At 50.8% G+C, this 19,569-nt stretch overlaps 1 protein-coding gene across 1 annotated transcript in view; it reads left to right on the top strand.

Annotated features, from left to right (window-relative positions):
- The window catches only part of PLXNA2 (plexin A2), a 177,512-nt gene extending 158,166 nt beyond the window's left edge, over positions 1-19,346 (top strand). The window contains exons 25-32 of the mRNA XM_074925739.1: positions 361-520; positions 894-997; positions 5,605-5,704; positions 7,918-8,108; positions 8,732-8,901; positions 11,081-11,293; positions 11,609-11,759; positions 12,612-19,346. Of these exons, the coding sequence (XP_074781840.1) occupies positions 361-520; positions 894-997; positions 5,605-5,704; positions 7,918-8,108; positions 8,732-8,901; positions 11,081-11,293; positions 11,609-11,759; positions 12,612-12,707 (1,185 nt within the window). The 3' untranslated portion in view covers positions 12,708-19,346. The remainder of the gene's footprint in view (positions 1-360; positions 521-893; positions 998-5,604; positions 5,705-7,917; positions 8,109-8,731; positions 8,902-11,080; positions 11,294-11,608; positions 11,760-12,611) is intronic.
- The last annotated feature ends 223 nt before the right edge of the window (positions 19,347-19,569 follow it).

Here is a 19,569-nt window from a genome sequence, read left to right as displayed (position 1 = left end):
GACCTTTAGGCCAGTGATTAGGACACACCACGAAGCATTAGCGTTGCCAGTGCAATAAAGCCTCTTGCTACTAGGCCTGTCCCCAAGTCAACTGTGTCCCTGATTCGCAGGTACAAAGAGCTAAGGTTTTGAAAGGCAGGGCTTGAGGGGAGTGTTTTATCTCCCTGCGCCTTGAGCGTTGCCCTCCCTCTAGCAAATGAAAATCCAGGGCTCCTATCTTAGTAATCGTTATAAAGGTACACTAGCTGCAGCAGCAGTGATGCCATTAGGGATGCAGTGGGGTTGTACGTCTGGTTACAGTTCTCCTGGATGCTTAACTAAAGCCCTTCAGAGCATGATGCGGTTCTCCTTCCCTTCCAGATCCTAAACTGTGTGAACCCGGATAATGAGAACAGTCCAGAGATCCCTGTGAAGGTGCTGAACTGTGATACCATCACTCAAGTCAAGGAGAAGATCCTCGATGCAGTATACAAAAACGTCCCCTATTCTCAAAGACCAAGAGCTGTTGACATGGACCTGGGTAGGAGCTTCCCTGCCTCACAGGAGGGGCAAGATCAGAGAGGTTGATCAGTGATTCTTGGTGGGTTTTGCAGAGCTGGAAAACTAGAGCTCAGGCTGCACAACACCACACATGTTTGTGCCCCCAGAAAGCACGGGCACTGCTCTGGCTGAATGGGTTTTGAGCTCTGTGGGATCAGCTAATTGTCTGTTGACCACAGAGTAGATGATTCCTGAAGCCTCCTTCACTCTGCTGAGAATTTAGCTGCCTCTGGGTGCCCCTTTCTGGGAGGCTCCTCTGTCCAGTAGTTACTTGGGCCAGAAGTGGATAGAGCCTGTTAGTGCCTTTTCCCTCTCTGACCATCGTGTCTGCCTGGTTTTTGCCTCTCCCGCAGAGTGGCGGCAGGGCCGGATAGCTCGTGTGGTCCTGCAAGATGAAGATATCACCACCAAGATCGAAGGAGATTGGAAGCGCTTGAACACCTTGATGCATTATCAGGTAAGAAAACAGCCCCAGCAGACAGCTCCCGGAAAGCTGCTCGTAGGGAAGAAAAGAAAAGCAGAAATTTAATTCCCAAGTATGTCGTCTACCAAGACAGACAGAGGGGTCACATTTGTATGATAAACCAGAAGGGTTCAATGTGCTTACACATTAGATGGGAAAGCAACCTTGACATGGATCTTAAAGAAACTAGCAGAGTTGAAAATTGGCTAAATTAAACCCACCAGCCGTGCTAGTGAGATAGAGGGAGCAGTGGCGAGGGCTGAGCTGCTGCTGCTGCTGGAGCTGCAGGGCCTGGGGATGGAGGGCCCGTGGGGCTGGGGTCTTTGTGGGGGGAGCTGAGACAGCGAGGGAGTGCTGCGGGGCAGGGCAGGGTGAGGCCAGGTCAGGAGAAGGTGAATGTCAAAAGCTTCTTCTTGACAGTGACATCAAACCCCCTAAGTCCCAGGCCTGGTCTTCCAAGCCAAGTAATAGGAGTTTTGCCACCGAAATCATATAAAACAAAGAAGCCAAGCAGTGAAGATGCTCTGTTGTGCATCAGCCAGGGTGGGTGAGGTGACCTAAGAAATTGTTGGCATCTTTAGCTTTTGCAGCATGCGTGGCCCAGCCCAGCCCAGGCTGCCCTGGCCAGGCGTGTGTCTGTTGGAAAGGGCTTCTTACGGTGTGTGAAACAGGGAAAGAGAGGTGGAGACAGAGCTAAGGAAGGTTTGGTTAAAGAGAATCAAAGGCTTTTACTCAAAGCCTGTCTGCAGCAGAGGATAACTGCATTAATTGGGACCTGTAACCTACTACTGCCCATCACTACCTACACAGAAGTGTTTAGTATTTAATCTGGCATCTTTCCCTGTTTATACACCATCTCCAGTCCATCAGTGTGACTCACGCTGTGTAAGTTGAATGTGAGCCAGTACTGACGGGAGACATATAATCAAGGAGCGAGGCAGAGAGAATGGCATCAATATGCGAAGTGCATGTAAAAAAAACACCTCAAGGGTCAGCTTTTCCAAGCAGCCCGAAGGATTTAAGCAGAGATTACCATAAAATGTCATAGGAGTTGTGCAGATGAATTCCATTGTTTCAAAAATCTGTTTTACCTGACAGTTGCGAGGGATTAACCAACACGCAGGGAAGCAGCGAGGCTTTATTATGCCTTGATCTTTAAAAGTCATCTTAAGGAAGTCACAGGTGAAAGGCGTGTTTGTCTGATGCGTGTTGGGTGTGAGGGGAGGGAGGACTTTCATTTTAGTGCCTGTGGGAAAATCTGAGCCACAGGTTTACCCTTAAAATAAACAAAATCCTCGCAGCGCTCCAGATGTTGCGGCTATTCCTGCCATTTGAATGTCACTTTTGCTGTGGAACAAAGTAGAAGTTTGCTGCCGAACATCCGAACAGGTAGCAACTGCACGTGCCTCCCCCGGCTCTGGCCTGAGCTCTGCGCAGCCCGACAGAGCTGTTTCAGCCACAAAAAGAAGCCAAGTTCTCTGCACCGCAACAGAAATCATGTCAAGGCAGGCCTTTTGCCAAAAACAAACAGCAGTATTTTTTTTTTTTTATTCCTACCAGTTTTGGTGGGGTTTTTTTTCTGTTTGAGTAATAAATGTTTTTATTAGGTATCAAAAATACAGATGCTCCAGGACTACACAGTAAAACAAATATGTGGGCAAAGGCACAGCTTAGAAAAGGGTATAAAATCATTTGAGTTTCAAGCACTGCTGCCTCACCATTTTAACAGGAGTGTTACATATAAACCAGATGTGGTTCAAGCCATAAAAATGAAATCTAGATTCCTCCAGCTTCTAGAGGACTAGTGCAGATGATTTCTATATTTCTGGAAAAAAAAAAAAAAAGCCGGCTCTGTCAAGCTATCTCCGTCTTTTATTCAGAGCTGCCTTGTCTTTATTCTGGTCTGAAGGCAAAAGTGATCTCTGGGTTTGCAGGCAGTGGCTGGGGATGTGCAGCCCATGTTTCCCCCCCGATAACGCCGGGTGTTTTGTGATCTTTTGGAGCGATGCTGGTCCCTGGGAGCAAGCGCTGAGGCAAAGCCCAGAACCCACCCACTCCCCGCGGCCTTGCCCCCCTCCTGCTTTCTGGGGTCCGTTTGCTCCGCAGCCCCGTTCCGGCAGCCCCCGAGTTCCGACTCCTGCCAGGGACCAAACCAGCCTCCTCCTCCTCGCCATGCTCCGGGCCAGGGTGGGGAGGCTCTGCAGAGGACAGTGATTTAATTCCAAGAGTTTCTCAGCTCCACGCTTGGCTGCTGGATTTTGACGCTATTACATTTGTTTTCTACATGTTTGGGATGATAAAAATACAACGTATATCTGCATCAGCCGATAAAATGTATTTTTCATGGGAAGCCTTCGCATGCAGAAGCCAGATTGGATTTAAAAAGAAATATTAATCTTCCTGTAATATTTTTGAACCACTTCATAGAATTATATAGAGAACTGTATTCCTGCTGCTTATTTCTTCATTTATAAAAATAGAAGTATAGGTTAAATAGTTGTAATTCTTTGTTAAATTCTCTGGAGCTTTTAAACCGTATTGAAAGGAATTGTATTACATTTGTGTGGTATCCTTTTGGTTTCATGCCTATTAAGCTCCATGGGAAAGTCTCACCCTGCATGGCTTTACTCAAGAAAAATGAAACACTGAATTTAATATCAAATGACTTACAGTGGCTCATGCAGGGTTAACTCCGAGGCAGCAGAGCATGAATACCTGACAGCCACTGTGAGTCTGGAAGGACCGAGAGACAAGAAAACTATTTTAAATGAAAAATTAGAAGCAGAGAGGGAAGATTTGTGTGGAAAATGAGACTTAGGAGCTGAGGGTGGCGTGGATGTGGAGCTGGCATCCTCACCGCATCCTCACCACCCCACGCAAATGCAGTATTATTGTCTGGGCTTCTCTGCTGCTGCTCTCCCCGCTCCAGGTTTTATTTTTCTTTAAGGTGTTTTGTGCAGCCTGTTTCCAGCTTGTAGAAGAATCAGAATATTTATAAAGTTGTAAAACAGCCAGCCAGCTTCGCAGGCGTCTCTGGGGTTTTATGGGAGTGTGGCAACAGCAGAGCAAGATGGGAAACGAATGTGTGTTACATCTGATGCTAATTTGCACGCTGGTATTTTTTAGCTGACAAGAGCCATTCGACCCAAAATTTAGAGAGTGAGAGTGCTCTGTGTGTGCGTGTGGAATTTTTAATGCCTCTCTCCCAGTTAACCACAGCCTCGGTGGCAACAGATCCCGGCATGGCGGGCAGGGAGCACCCTGGGCTGCCGGCACACTCGGGTTTCTCCCCAGTGACACTGAAGTGGCAGCTGAGAAACAGCCCAAAAAATTAATATCACCGCTGATCGTTTTTTCCATTGACTTAATAAATTGGATGAAGTGAAGCAGGAGCAGAGAGGAAATAACAGAGGTGGTTGAAGTGTTTTGCTTAGAAATATCTCACTTTTGTACTGTGAAACACAAGTGACTATTATGTCCGCTATTATTGGCAATAATAATAACTCACATTTACATGAAACCTTTCATCTGAATGGAACCCAAAGCCTTGAAGGCAGCGCAGAGCCCTGTGCTCGGGTCACCTCGCAGCGGCAGACGTTGCACTAACACCCCTTCTGCTGATCGTGCGAGGAGATGCTTGGCAGGGGGGACAAAATCCAACTGCTACCCTGGGGCTTACCCATGCGTAGGGATGGTGCCGAGTCCCTCGCAGGGCTCCTGGCAAATAATGGAGGACTTTGCCCCAAAAGCAATTTCTTTTGTCCAGCTCCTCTAACGTGTTGGCTGGGCCCCGGCGGGTCCATCAGCCGGTGAGACGCGGCGGTTCCGCGCTCTGCTCCCGTGCCGTGCTGCACGACGGGCCACGAGTTCACAATTAAAAGACACTCAGGCCTGTTCCCTGGAAACCTGCAGATTCTTAATTAAGGGAAATAAGTTAAAAAACTTCCAGCAACTACTAGATTTATAGGGAGGATAAAATTAAACATGGCTACTAAAATCTGCTGTAACAAAATCTTGTTAGCACTAATGTTCATTTATAGTTTGACTTCCCAGCATTTAATTCCTTCTCTGGTGCAGTAGAGGGACTGACAATTTAATACCCTGAAAGATGGCTTTATGACTTGCTCAGCTGTAAATCAAACTTTTAAAGTTCGTAAAAATTGCTAAAATAAAAAATGGTTTAATAGGAATGTTTTATGGTCCATAACGTTATTACAGCCGCTTTATTCCCTCTGCATTGTTACTTTAATTGGATCACAACAATTCTTGAGATTCTCATTTTTATTGGATAAAACGTAATCTTAAATCAGGATGACCAAAAACATCTTCAGCACGTCTTTTGATTTATCACTCCTTTCCTTCAGTGCCTTGCTGTAGAGCTGCTGCTGACCCACACAGAGCTCGGACGGGCCGGGGGCGCGTCCCCGCGGGGACAGGCTGGCAGGACTGGTCCCGGTGCCCTCGGTACCCCCGTCCCGTGGCGGCAGCCCCCTGCCCAGCCTGGGGACCCTGGTACCTGCGTCTGCAGCGTGAGCAGCCGGCGATCGCGGTGCCGACAGCGGATCTCGGTCATCATTTCTTCTCCCCCTTTGCCTCCCCAGGTATCAGACCGCTCAGTCGTGGCTCTCGTTCCCAAACAAACCTCCTCCTACAATATTCCTGCCTCTGCCAGTATATCCCGGACCTCTATCAGTAGATACGGTAAGAAGCAGTTAAGTGCCGGCACAGTGGCTCACAGGTGGTGACTGGGCATTGCTCCTGCTGCCCAGCACCAGCATGTCGTGCAGCTCACACCTTTACAGGGGAACTATCGGATGGGGCTGGGGTTGAAGCTGCCTTTGTTGCAGGAAAGCAACACCTTAAGGGAATTAGGTGGGGGAAAAGCAGCAGCTTCCCCCAAAGAGCCACACCACGTCGGCCAAAACGAAAGTACGTTCGTGTCCTGGACAGAAAAATGCCCTTGGCTAATGGGTTTTTGCAAAGGCTTTTCCATCTATGAGCAGAACAGCAAAAAGACCCGAGAAGCTGAGAGGAAGGAAAAGGAAATGCCAAGCATGTGAGCAGCCCTTGGAAATGTGGGTCTTGGAAAAGCCCAGGGAGAGGGTTTTGGCTCAGAGGGGGTGGGTGCTGCGGAGCAGCCGTGGGGCTCCCGCTGCAGCTTTGTGTCCCTTGCACGTCCGCGGGGCTGCGTGTGAGAAAAGCCTGCTCCCTTCACCTCTTTCTTGAAGTGGAGGATCCCGAATTCTTAGCTAATGGGTCAAAAATGGGTAACAGCAATCTTAACTTGGCATGCTGGGCTGCACACACCTGGGAATTTGGTATTTGCATAATAATGGGGCTCGGCACTTCATGGAGGGTCCCTGAAGACACTGCAGCCTGAGTGAATGAGTCTGCAAGGTGCCAGGTGTGTATTTATAGCACTAAATCCACAATAATAGTAATAATACACTTCCATAAAAGGCAGCAGTGGCAAAATCTCTTAATATGCTGATCGTTCATTATCTTGCATTTTACAGAGTGTTTTACAAACAAGAGGACTCCTGACAAACCCATCTCCTTCTCTTGTTTATAGCTCCCAAAATAATGTGGGTTTTTTTTTTTTCTCAAGCAAGAGTTCTGAGGAGCCACCCGCAGGAGAGTCTTTAGGCAAAAGCCAAGAGAAAAGGCATTTCTCCCTGCGAGGTGCAGTCCATCCCCGTGCCCAGCACTTCTCGTTCTTCAGGGGATGGAAAAAACAAGACTGGGTCACAGAACCTGAGTCCTCAGTGCTCGTTGATCTATGGCAGATGGAAAAGCTTTTGCAAACTCCCAGTGTGAACTATCATCATTGCTCATGTTAAGATTAATATTTCTAATTGTGCAGACAGAATTTCAATGAGATACTTATTTACTTCCCCCGTTATATATCAGTACAGAGCTGTGTTTAAAAATAGAATTACTAGATGCTTCCCTAGCTGTCCCCCTGTCTGTCTCCTTAATTACATCAGTTGGAGTACTCATTTATCTAAGCCTTAATCAGAGATGAAAATCTAGCTAGTTTGGTAATGACTTGCATATTTCCCTTGGCTGATTTGTGATTGATCCCCTTACTCTCGATGAGGAGGGTGAGCTGCGAACTGGAGGCTAAACTTGAGAAAATGCACGAGGTTCCCAGAGAACAAAGAAATTTAGTGAGAAGAAAAAACCCAACAACGCATTGGTTGTGCTACTCAGCCCCGTGTCTCGGCTTGAAGACACCGTGGATGGGATCCAGGGAGGCACATTCTTTGGGAAGTTAAATAGATCTCACATCCCTCCATGATTTCTGAGCAATTAAGTGAAAAGCCTTTGTCTGCTTCCCTTTGAGCTCCCTTTCCCTGCCGGGAGGAGGCAGAGGCAGGGACAGCGGGGAGGCCGGGATGCAGGACTGGCCTCGGGCTCTGCAGTCAGTGCTCAGCATGAGCCCTTGTTGCTCTAATGAAAGCCTCAAGGAGAAGAACAGCAGTTTCTTCTGCCCTTTGTGCTGGTTGTGCTGGGCAGCTTGTTATTATTTACAAAATGCTGGCATCAGGACTCCGGTGCTGCAGGAACTGGTGCCCAGGGTTAATGTGTGTGAGCTGTAACTCATGGAGGAATCCTGTGTGGACCTGTGTTACTGAGTGAAGGATGTGAATGGAATGAGAAAAGTCCCATGTCTGAGTGTGAAAAGAGAAAGGCTCGAGTCTGAGGGACTCTGTTCAGCAAAGACCAACACGTACCTTTGGTAAACCCCAAATTTTGTTGGTGCCTGGGTGGTACTACATTTCATTACGCCATAAAAAAGCCAGTGCAGATGATTTTGTTATTAATGAGCATGGTGGGATCACCGAGAAGAGACGGTGAAATGAAAAAGGGGTTTGCTTTGAGCGTGACTGACTTCTCTTCCCGTCCATCAGACTCCACCTTCCGCTACACCGGCAGCCCCGACAGCCTGCGCTCCCGGGCCCCCATGATCACCCCCGACCTGGAGAGCGGGGTCAAGGTCTGGCACTTGGTCAAAAACCACGACCACGGCGACCAGAAGGAAGGAGACCGGGGCAGTAAGATGGTGTCTGAGATCTACCTGACCAGGCTGTTAGCTACAAAGGTAACTGCCGTGTGCTGAGTTCGCTTGGGAAACGCATAGGAAGGTCCCTCTCAACACTTGCCAGGGGGGTTGTGCAGCCCCTAATGATGCCCGGCTCCTGGGGTGGGGGGACTGTCCCCATGGGGCCTTCCTGGGCCCTGAGGGTTGGTGGCTCCTGGAGCAGTGATAGAAACACAGCCCAAATTTCCTCACACTGCAGGGTGATTGCTGCAATACTTCATTCTTCTGCATGGTACTAAAACACAAAGAGTTGGGGAGACGCAGCAGTGCCTGTAAATATTTAACCAGTTTCCTTGGCGAGAGAGAGTTTTTCTGCCTTTCACTGTGTGTTCATCTCTGTAGATAACGCAGATTTGCTTTTGAAAGCAAAAGAAATTGTTTCAGGTTAGAAATAAAGAATAAGTGCAGCCGTGAGTAGCTGCAAGCTGGAGCGTTCCCCCGGGGTCCTCCGGCAGCGCAGTCGGTGTTCGGAAAGCCCCGACCTTGCTCGCTCTTGGGGGGGTCCGTGGCGGCACTTTGCGGGGCTGCGCCGAGCTGGTGACACCATCTGACATCTGCCACCACCGCGTGGCCGAGCGGGCACCCGTCCCCCCCTTCACCTTCTTGGTCGCTGCTCCCATTAGGGTACGCTGCAGAAATTTGTGGACGACCTGTTTGAGACGCTGTTCAGCACCGTGCACCGCGGCAGCGCGCTCCCGCTCGCCATCAAGTACATGTTCGATTTCCTGGATGAGCAGGCGGACAAACACGGCATCCACGACACCGACGTCAGGCACACGTGGAAGAGCAATTGGTAAGGGTGGAGGAGGAGGGTGGAAGGGGAGGCAGCCCTGAGTGTTGAGCAATTGTCTGTGTCCTGGGGAAGAGCAGAGATGGGGAAGAGCTGTGGGAAGGCTGGGAATAACCGCGTCCCATAGCTCCAAAGCATGAGATGTGCCACGAGGCCGTGCTAATGCTTGTCACAGAATCATTGAGGTTGGAAAAGACCTTGAAGATCATCTAGTCCAACCACTAACCTCACACTGACCGTTCTCACCGCTGCTGCCCCGTGCAGACAGGCAGTGGGTCTGATCCTGGCTCGTGCCGCCCCCGTGCACACACGAGCCGAAACGCCGGCGCGGTGTTAAACCATGAGCCCAGCGCTCCCCGAGCCCTCCACCGGCAGGAGCTGGGCGCTGGCCTTGGGCTGGACATCCACACACCTGGACTTTGGAAATCGCTGGCTTTGCAGAGCCGCTGTGGTAGTGAGAAGCAGGGCGCCCTGCCCGCACCACCCTGCCCGCACCGCCCTGCCCGCACCGCCCTGCCTGCACGACCGCTGTGTCGTGGGCTGGCAGGGGAGAGCTCGGTGAGCGCCTGCACCTTCCCCATCGCTCCGGGCAGCAGCTGGAGCAGCGGGAGGAGGTGGCGAGGGGAGAAGGAGCCAGCCCCATGTGCGGCCGACATGGACTGCGGCTCGGTCCAGCCTTCTCCAAACAATTGGAGCTCTCACATCTCTGCCTCTGCTGTTATTTTAGGATTAAATGCTCTGTGGGTTAGAAATTTACCTCTGCGAGGAAGAAAAAAAAAGCACAACAAATCGTTGCTCCCTGAAGATTTTTGTATTTTCCCCCCAAGTCCCTCATGGTTTAAAAGGCCTCTAATCATCACGGCTGCAAAAGCTTGAGTTCCCTGCTAAGGCTGTGGGAAGCTAAAAACAATTTATTTAAAGCCTTAGAGGAAGGAGTTATTAGGATAAAAACTCTTGAATCACAAAAAAAAAAAAAAAAAAAAAAAGATGAGACTTCTTAAAGCAATAAAAAAGAAAGTGTCAACTGGCAGAGTTTGGTCTGCCAGAGCCATTAGACCACGTGAGCCCTGGTCCTTCCTTCTGCCCTCGGGACCTCAGGAGAAGGGCGAAAATTTGGTCTTGGAATAAGCTCTGCTGAGCACTTCGGTCAGCTGCAGCATTCCCAGAAAGGGAATTTTTATGGGGAGATGGGAGAAGGCTTATGCCCCTGGAGCAGGTCAAAGCAAAGGGGGGCTTGGGAGAGAGAGCTGGGGTAAGCTGGGGATCAGGGGAGCTGGCGTGTGGGCATGCGGCCGAGCTGCCTGCCTGCAGTGAGGCAAGAGTTAAGGCTGAAGCCTTTGGTGCAGCTCGCTGGATGGAGAGAGCCGGGACTTGAAAGGTAGTAGAAAGCAGCAGCTGTTTTTTTGATCCTGCTATACAGCCAAAGAAAAAAGGAATAATAATTCCCCTTTGATTGCAAAGGCCTCGGGATTTGGGGACAAAGCCTCTGATGCCTGCTGCACCGCTGGCAGGTGCTGGACTGCCGAGCGGCGGGACGAGAGCCCTGTGCTGCAGCCGCCCGCCGGACAGAGCCGGTGGAAGGGGCAAATCCGGGGGAAGGGGCAAATCCAGGGGAAGGGGCAAATCCAGGGGAAGGGGCAAACCCGGTGGAAGGGGCAAATCTGGGGGAAGGGGCAAACCCGGTGGAAGGGGCAAATCCGGGGGAAGGGGCAAACCCGGTGGAAGGGGCAAACCTGGTGGAAGGGGCAAACCCGGGGAAGGAGCAAACCCGGTGGAAGGGGTAAACCAGGTGGAAGGGGCAAACCTGGTGGAAGGGGCAAATCTGGTGGAAGGGGCTCCTCGCCCGGCAAGGGGCCGCTCACCCAGTGCCACCGAACGCCGCTCACATCTGCCCCGGCACAGCCAGCCCTCCCTCAGCACCTGTGGCCCACGGGGCTCTCGCCTCCTCCACCTCCCCGTGCAGGAGCAGACCCCGGAGCAGCTCCCAGGGTGCAGCAGGACCCATGACAAGCAATCGGGGCAGCACTGGGCTAACTGGTGTTTGACAGACCTGGCCCAGCTCCTAATCAGATTATTGCCACTTCCCAACATTTGTATTCTGCTTGGGAACACAAACCGCAGCAAATGTCCTTTCCTAACTTTTGTCTTAACATCTAATTTTTATTTCTTGATTTCCCTGCAGCCTCCCTCTCCGATTCTGGGTTAATGTAATCAAAAACCCCCAGTTTGTGTTTGATATCCACAAAGGCAGCATCACGGACGCCTGCCTCTCTGTTGTGGCTCAGACCTTCATGGATTCCTGCTCCACCTCGGAGCATCGCCTGGGCAAGGATTCCCCCTCCAACAAGCTGCTGTATGCCAAGGACATCCCCAGCTACAAGAGCTGGGTGGAGAGGTGAGCGGCAGCGCGCGGGCAGCCGCAGTGTGGGTGCAGGGCTGGCCTGGGTGCCCCAGTGCTGCCCGGCCCCCCTGTGCTGAGCAGCTTTGCTCTCGGCGGCCGCTGATGCAGGAGGGTGGCTCTGGCAGCGCAGCGCCGAGCATCGCTGCTCTTCTTTTCAGCTTGTTACAAACCAGGATCCTGTTTCGCTAGATGTAACCACAAAGCAAAATGATGTCCTTTTCCCTGCAGAGCTCGGTTTAGGTCACAAGAAGAGGGGCGTTCTGAGCCCACGTGTTCCTCACGGCCTCCCTTGGCCTTTCCTTCCCGCAGGTATTACGCGGACATCGCCAAGCTCCCTGCCATCAGCGACCAGGACATGAACGCCTACCTCGCCGAGCAGTCGCGCCTGCACTCCGCCGAGTTCAACATGCTGAGCGCGCTCAACGAGATCTACTCCTATGTCAGCAAGTACAGCGAAGAGGTGGGTGTCCCCCGGGGCGGGCGCGGAGGCGATGCCACCCCAGAGCTCCTTCCTCCAACCCTGTCCTTGATGCAGCACGACCGTAGCCGGCACCGCTGCTGTTGTCTTGGCGCACAAAGAGGTTCAGGTCCTGGCCATGCCTGTAGGACATTTCCCAGGAGGATTGGGAGATAAAATGTTGTGGGAGCAACTGGATTCCTCAGCCTTGGCATACGCCCAGTGCAGCCCACTCTTAAATGCAGTGGGAAATCGTCATGACCCAGTGAAGCTCCCCAGAAACATCCCTGTCTTTTGGGAACAGCGTGGTGCAAATCCCGTGGTGCAGTGACGCAGACTCCTGTTTGCAAAGAATCCCTGGCAGCGAGAGCTCCTTTAATGAATGCATCACTTGAGACCAAGTTCTCGCCATCTGTTCCACCCCTTCATTTCAGTGTAAGAAGAACCTGTTTTGCAATTATGTCCGTTAAAAAGAAGGGTTTTGTCGTTGAATTCCATGTATGCGTTTGCGATACAATGCCACAGCTATTTTCTGATTAGGGTTTAAAAACCTCATCACTTTTGTGCTAAACGAGACAAGACACGTGGAGCCCAAGGTATAGGAGCGGGAACGGTTGTGGTGTGTGGGTACCGTGCACCGAGCCGTCCAACAAATCGGTGAGCGCGGCTGCGGCACGGCGAAGCGCTCGTCGCGTTGTTCGCCATCCGTTATTTAAGCTTCACACATCCACATGCCAAGTTGCTCACATCTTGCTGCCCACCCACCTCTACCACCCCCTCTCGCACACTGACTTCTTTCTCTTTTTTTTTTTTTTTTTTTCCTTCTCTCTCCCTTTTTATTTTTTTCTGCACCAGCTCATTGGGGCTTTGGAGCAGGATGAACAGGCACGTAGGCAGCGTCTGGCATACAAAGTAGAGCAACTTATTGGTGCCATGTCTATTGAGAGCTGAAGAAAGGTTGCGGTGCTCACAGACGGCAAAGGGCAGAGGGTTGCCCAGACTCTCGGGAATTAAGAGGGAGAACAAGCAAGAAAGGCGCTGGACACACATAAATACCAAGGCTCTTCTGGAGGGAGCAGAGACTGGCCCAAGGACTGACTGTTCAAAATCATACAGGATCCGGTTTGAAAAGGCAGGAAGAGAAAAAAAAAACAAAGCATCTCAAAGTCAAATCAAGACGGATCACTTCTTCAAGTATACATGGAAAGAAGGAACCTGGAAAGTCTGGATGTCTCCATGACTGCTGCTTTGCATGAAAATTGTTTGATGTATATTAGAAAATAAAACTTTATTTAAAGATTTTTTTTAAAAAAAAAAAAAAAAAAAAGAAAAAGGAATAATAAAAAAAAAAAAGAGAAATAGAGCAAAAACCACAGAGGCCACAGAGATAATCCTGGCGACAAGATCCAGCTCTGAATCCTGTCCTTGAGACACTCCCGAGGACGTGGCTCAGGGGTTCTGCGAATGGACTCTTACACCAATTGGAAGGTCTGGAAAATGGAAATTTTCCTCTTTTTGGGATCTTACAAAAATTATGAGCACAAGTTTGCACCACACCTTTTTACACAAGTAAAATAGCAGTTTAGCCAGAAAATAGTTCAGTGGCTGAGTAACTTGTAGGCACTAGACGGAACTTTACCTGAATTGCAAAACCATCAGATCGTCCAACCTGTCTTGAAATCCAGCTTTATCTATGTATTTATATAATGTCAATATATATATATATATTTTTTTTAAATCCCATTTACTGTCGAACGAGGAGAGATCTGATTTTAAACGCTTTCCCCTTTCCCCCCCGTTCCGCCTGGCTGGGTCCTGCGGGTGCCGCTGAGCAGCAGCAGCCGCCCCCCCCCGCCGGGCAGAGCCGGGATGGAGCCTCCTCGGTTGCGTTTTGGTGGCGGTTTCTGGCAGCTGCCTCTGATTCCTTGCAGTAAAAACCAACAAACCCCCAATGTTTACAGTGAGCGATACTTGAAAAGACTCGACGTAGCGAGATGAGATATTTATTGCTTTTCTGTTTGACTTGCAGAGTTGATCAGCACAGGCTCCCTTTGAGTTTCTCTGCCAGCGTTCGCGGTGTCGCCCGGGGTCAGGCGCAGGACTCGTATTTCCACTGGGGAGGGGAAGGAAATCTTTGCTCTAGGCAAGGGAAAACCTCAACCAGCACTCCGCAGGCCAGCTAGCGCTGCTGTCTTGTCTCTGTCTCAGCGTCTCGTTGTCATATTCAGTTCCTCGTTGGCCCCGGCGACGTGTGTTCTTGTGGCCAGTGATGGGCAAATGTTTGTGAGTGTTATTTCTTTCAAAGACACCAAAGCTTATGTGTGTCCCTTTGTAGAGCGCCAGGAGGGGAAGGAACACTGTAAATATTTCTCTCTGTAATAAATATTGATATTTGTGCAGGCCGCAGTGGGGAGGACAGGGTGATTAGGTCTAATGGAAATACAAGTATTGACTGCATGAGCTTGGCAGTGGCAGCAAAACAGCTCCCAGGCTCTGCTCAGCCCTGCCCGGGCAGTGCCGTGCTGGACTGGGGCCTTAATTTGCAGCCAGGGTGTGTTGAAGGAAAATCCATTTTCACATCCATCCCCGTCCTCCACCGTTCCTGCCCAGAAGAGCCCGGGAGGGTCCCCAGGGCTCCCCGTGCGCTGGGAGAGCTGCCGGCTTTTGGTCTCGAGATGCCGTCCTGAGGGGAGCCAGCACCAGGGGAGAAGCATGGAGAGAAATACTCAGGAAACTTATTATTTGAATTACCGTTCAGTAAAAGCCATGCCAAGTCCACTTTCTTTTGGTAATCCACTTCTGTGAGTTTCTCTGGGCCCTGTTAATACTCTGGAAGAAAATACTAACGATAATGATCAACCTTGTGCAATAAGTTCTTGACATTTACAACAGCCTGAGCTTTGTAACCGGAGGACTTGGATTTACTGAGACACGAGGGAGCTGGCAGGAACAGAGGGACTGAGAAGCAGAGCAGGATTCGTAGTGCCCATTATCGGGAGAGTTCCCTTCCCGGGGATCCCTCTCCCGCACAGTGAATCTAATGTCAAAGACAGAAAATGTGCAGATGTCTGGGTTGTCCTGTTAAAGTCTGGCGGGTGGAGCCCGGCGCCTCGGCCGTGGTGAAGGAGCCGTCATGGCAGCAGCCGCCGGCCCGCCCTGCTCTTTGCTGCTGGTGTTACAGGGGATCGCAGAGTGTCAGGGTTTGAAATCCTCCGGGGCTTATTTTTTCCTGGTTTCTGTCACTGCTGCTCACAGTGATCCGGCACGCAGCTGGTGTGAGTGATCTCCAGTTCTGTAGTCTAGTTGTGGTCGTTGTTTTGGCTATTCATATTCAGAGCATTCGCCAAATTCTTACGGTACTCTGAAACCCAAAGAAAGCTCTCCGCATGCTTTCCAGTTTCCAAACGTGTCTAAATGTTTGAACCGTTATCTGTGCGGGATTCACAAAACGCGAGTACTGCCCAAAGCAAAGACCTGGCTTTTCATCACCTGGGTGTTGGTGAACGTGTGCTTGTCCCACAGCCCGAGTCAGGGCCTCCTCGTCCCCTCTTCTTCACATCTATTTAAGAGGCTTTTGCGCAGCTGTTTTTAAGCCTGTTTTCCTCCTCCTGCTCTCCACTGTCGGGCCAGGAGCACCCTATAAGCAAACCCGTTGTCATTCCCCCTCCTCGGTATTTTCTCAGCCGTCCCCGGGTTTGTCGGGCTGTGCTGAGGGAGGGTTCTGCAGGGACCCAGCGGCGATGCCGCTGAGCAGTCGCTTTCCCACGTGGGTTTTGGTTGCCTGTTCCCCCACGGGCAGGCGGCGGGAGAGGGCGCACACGGGAGGTCACCCTGCTCGGGATGCTCTGTGTGCGGTGCGACGGGCCCGGCCCCGCTTGGCTGGTTTGCCCCTTAGCAGCCTCTTCCCCCACTGCTGTCAGGAGCCTGCGAAAGGGCCCGTAAATTGGGATTATCCTGGAAGGTAAAGGTGAGGGGAAAAAGAGAAATAATTGCAGAGCCCAGAGGGATTGGTTTGTGAGCAAGGATTAAAAGAAACCAGCATGTCCAAGCTGGCTAAACGCAGGGTCTGTATTCCATGAATACCCCAGAGCACTAAGGAGAGAAGTGGGCAACTGAGTTTGTTTTCTGTGCTGTGGAAGCAAGTTGAGCAGAGGAGGAAAGGGAAGGCAGCAGGAGCAGTCTGCAAACCAGTGAGCTATTACACTTTTGACTGACTTCCGAGGGAAGCAGCAGAAACATCTCTGCTTCCCTCATCTGAAAAGGCGTCAGCAGGATGGTGTAGGGAACGGCACCGTGCTGAAATAACCTGCCAAGGGTCTGCTCGTGGGGGTCGACATGAATTATGGATCTTTACAGGCAATTATACAGAATGAAGCAACATATCCCCTTGGAGCAAAGTGCTTGTAATCTATTGCCTTGTTTGAATCCGACTTTTCAGTTACTCCTTTGGGAAGAGGAAGCCTCAGATCTCACATGGCGTTTTCTTCGCACTTGCAGCAAACTGGACTCGAGGTTTGGTCAGGAGGGGGCAGTGACTTTGCCTTAGATGAAATGATTTCACATCCCTCTCATTGCCCCCTTCCTCCTACAAGGCCGGTTGGTGTTTGGATTCTCCAGTTCACTTCGTTTCAGGTATTTCGACATCAAAGTGGGAGACGTCATTTTTCCGGAATCTCTCTGCCTGGTGTCACTGCTTAAATAATTCCATTTAATCTTCTGCTCATGAGCTATCAAAGCACCCACTCCAAGGGGGAGCAAGGTGCTAATCAAACGCTTCTCCACCTTGAAAGCCTTTATTAAAAACCCATATACAAGAGTCTAACTTATAGGCAAGCTTGTCTCTGCATGAGCCCCGCTGTGGAGCACCACAACGCTGCAGCCCACCAAAGTACAGAGGATGTGGACGTCAAGTGGTCCGCGCTTTGCCATTAAGGACACGTTTATGTTTAGAGGGAAGCAGGAGAGATCAGCACGGCCAAAGTGCTGGAGCCCCAGTGGGATCCAGCATGGACCAGTCTGCTGCTGCGTGAAGACCCAACCACGGGAACCAGCGCTGAGAAGCAAAACCACTGCCACGGCCTCCGTGCTGGTGGGCAGCGTCCCAGGCAGCGTCGGGGAGGTTTGTCCCCGAAGGATAAGGTGCCTTCTCACGGGGTCACGGTGCTGTGGCACAGGGGGGATGGCGAGTGCAGCCGCTCGAGGTGGTGGCAACAGAGACCTTCATCACAGCAGTGCCTTCAACACACTGTCTTAAAAATCCTAATGGCCCATCCCCACATACTCTCCTACCTTCAACTGGACTTCACCAAAAATGTCATAATGTAGGAAACAATTTGGGTGGGCACGTGGAGGACACAAAGCAAGAGGGCTTAAAGCTCTGGGGTGGCGTTCCTGAGCGCTGTTGACTCCGAGCGCCTCGGCGAGAGTCGTTTAAGTCTGTGTGGAAAGGGTCAGAGCCCTTCCCTCCTCCGGTGGGCGCCACCTACACAGGGGGTCATTTCCAGAAGTCCCAAGCAGCCAGCGAGGATGAGGAGCACCGAGCTGCCCGCTGCCCTCGCCCCGTCCGCAGGGCAGCAGGTGGGTAAAGGGCAGAGCAGCTCCCAGCACGGTCCCTGCGATGCTCCTGTCCAAGCCTGTGCCTCCAGCCTGTTCCTGACAGCAGCCCAGCTGCGTTCTTGCCTCTCACTGGCTCTTCTCCATCCAGTCACAGTGCTGTCAGAGCTCACCTGGCCGGGGACTCGGCTCGCCAAACGAAATGAATCTAAAATAGACTGACTTGAATAAGCTGGGACATCCGGGAAAGCTCACGAGTGACTGTGCCCTGGAGAGAAGAAAAAATATTCCGAGAAGGATAAAAAACTGACATCAAAGATGCATTAAAATGCTTCAGCCATCCTGTTTCAGAATTGCATTTGTACGATAAACCGCAAGCCGATAACGCAGGGACCTGTTGTATATAGTTGTGTACTGGGTAGGGCTGGGGGGGCAGCCCCGTCCGTAGTGAATGTGTCTTCAGTGCAAACACCCCCATCGCCCCGGCCTCCTCCCCGCCTCCGCCCCAGGCCAGGGGCCGGGGACTGAAGGCAAAGCACTGGTGACAGCTATGAGGCCACCCAAATCCACGTGGACAGGATGTATTTTTTTTTAATTAGACGTTCGGTGTGGAAATATCAGAGTCAAAGGTGCCGGTGTGCGCTGGGAGGAAGGTGCCATTCAGGATCCTTTATGCTGAGCAACCCTGAATGTGCAATTTAAACGTAGGCTGGTCAGATTAGTTTTGAAGGGGTAGAGGAGGGGAGTCTTCGAAGGGATTTTCGCTGCCTGGAAGGCTTTGTGCAGAGCTTCTGTTCACCAGGAGAAAGCCCCAGCCTGTTGTGGGCAAGGCAGGGCTGCGGGTGGTGCCTCCACCTTCCTGGCTCCTGGCAGAAAACGCTGGGTCTTGGCACACACCCGGCAGCCCGGGTGCTTCACTGGGTGCTGGGGGCCGTGGCAGGAGGTGGGGGGCGAGGGCAGCGGGGCAGCACAGACCGACTGCTCCCTGGCTGGGAAAGCGGCTCCTCGTCCGCCCCGACGCCGCAGCTGCGGCTGCACCGGGAGCAGCTCGAAGGCAGCTGAGGGTGTTTTGGCCGGGCTGTGAGCACGGCGGTGTGTGTGTGCTCGTTCTTTGAGATCCCCATTTTCCCCCATGTTACCCATTCCTCTCCTTCTTTCTTTGTAAAAGTGGAATATAATACCGAAAAAATAGACGTTCCTGCAGCGCATAAGAACACGCTCAAAAGACCCGCAGGGTCCATCCAATTGCACGGACAATATCCCAAACTCTGGGCCTCCTGAGGCTGCCAAATCAAATACGAGATCTCCTGTATGGCCTTTCCTTTGAGATTTTGAATACCTCTATTTCAAATAAGCTTGGAAGTTTATGCAACAGCTTCTCCATCAGATGTTTCCATCTCATGAACTGGGCAGCAGGAAGAGGAGCCGTCGGAAAGTTAATTTGCTGATGAGCTGATTTTGCCAAGTTATTTCGTAGCTTCAGAAGATACTGCAGTAAAATTTCCTTCTCATTGATGAGTGTTTCTGTGTTAATGGCACCTTGGGGGCTCTTATGAGGAGCGGTGGGAAGCAGCAAGGGGAAGGGAATGTACAGGTACTAAAGCTTCTGGAGTCCCCAGAAATGTCACAGAAAGTAGAGATATCCCCCGTGGAACAGATGCTGATTTCTTCTGCCCCTCTCCTTAAAATAAACACATGCCAGTTTTAGGGGACTTGTGTATTGGCAGGAATAATGAATTGGTTGGTGTCCGTACCCATTCCACCGTATCGTTCTCTGGCTCCTCCCCTCCCCATTATACTTGACACACTGGAGTTCTGTATTATATTTTTTTTAAGATGATTGTCTGTTTTTTTGTTGTTTTTACAAGTGTTGTGGAAAAAAAAAATGTAAGAAAGTTTAAGTATTTAAAAATGTTCCAAGGAAAAAGGGGGTTTTGTTATTATTCTAATATATTATTGTGTACCTACTGTAAATATGAAACACTCCTATTTTGCAAGCCAAGGACTCACTTTGTACTGTTGTTATATATAAATAAAGTTTACTGGTTAAAAAAGCCCTCCTGAGTGGGTCGTTGTTTTCTGACGTGTGCTGTGTGGCATTTGCTGTGTATTTGTGAGAAATATTTACTTACTGAAAGTAAGTAAAAAGCAGGGCAGGTGAGGCTGTGGCCGCCCTTGCCGAACTCTCTGCTCTTCAAGAGCCATCAGCACAGTTTCAGCATCGTTGCTCACTGGCCTCGAGCTCAGGAATGGTCCCGTG

This window comes from Athene noctua, chromosome 23 (genome assembly GCF_965140245.1).
Source record: "Athene noctua chromosome 23, bAthNoc1.hap1.1, whole genome shotgun sequence".
Taxonomy (NCBI): domain Eukaryota; kingdom Metazoa; phylum Chordata; class Aves; order Strigiformes; family Strigidae; genus Athene; species Athene noctua.
The sequence above is the reverse complement of the archived record's forward strand: the minus strand, read 5'-3'. Positions and strand labels throughout refer to the sequence as shown.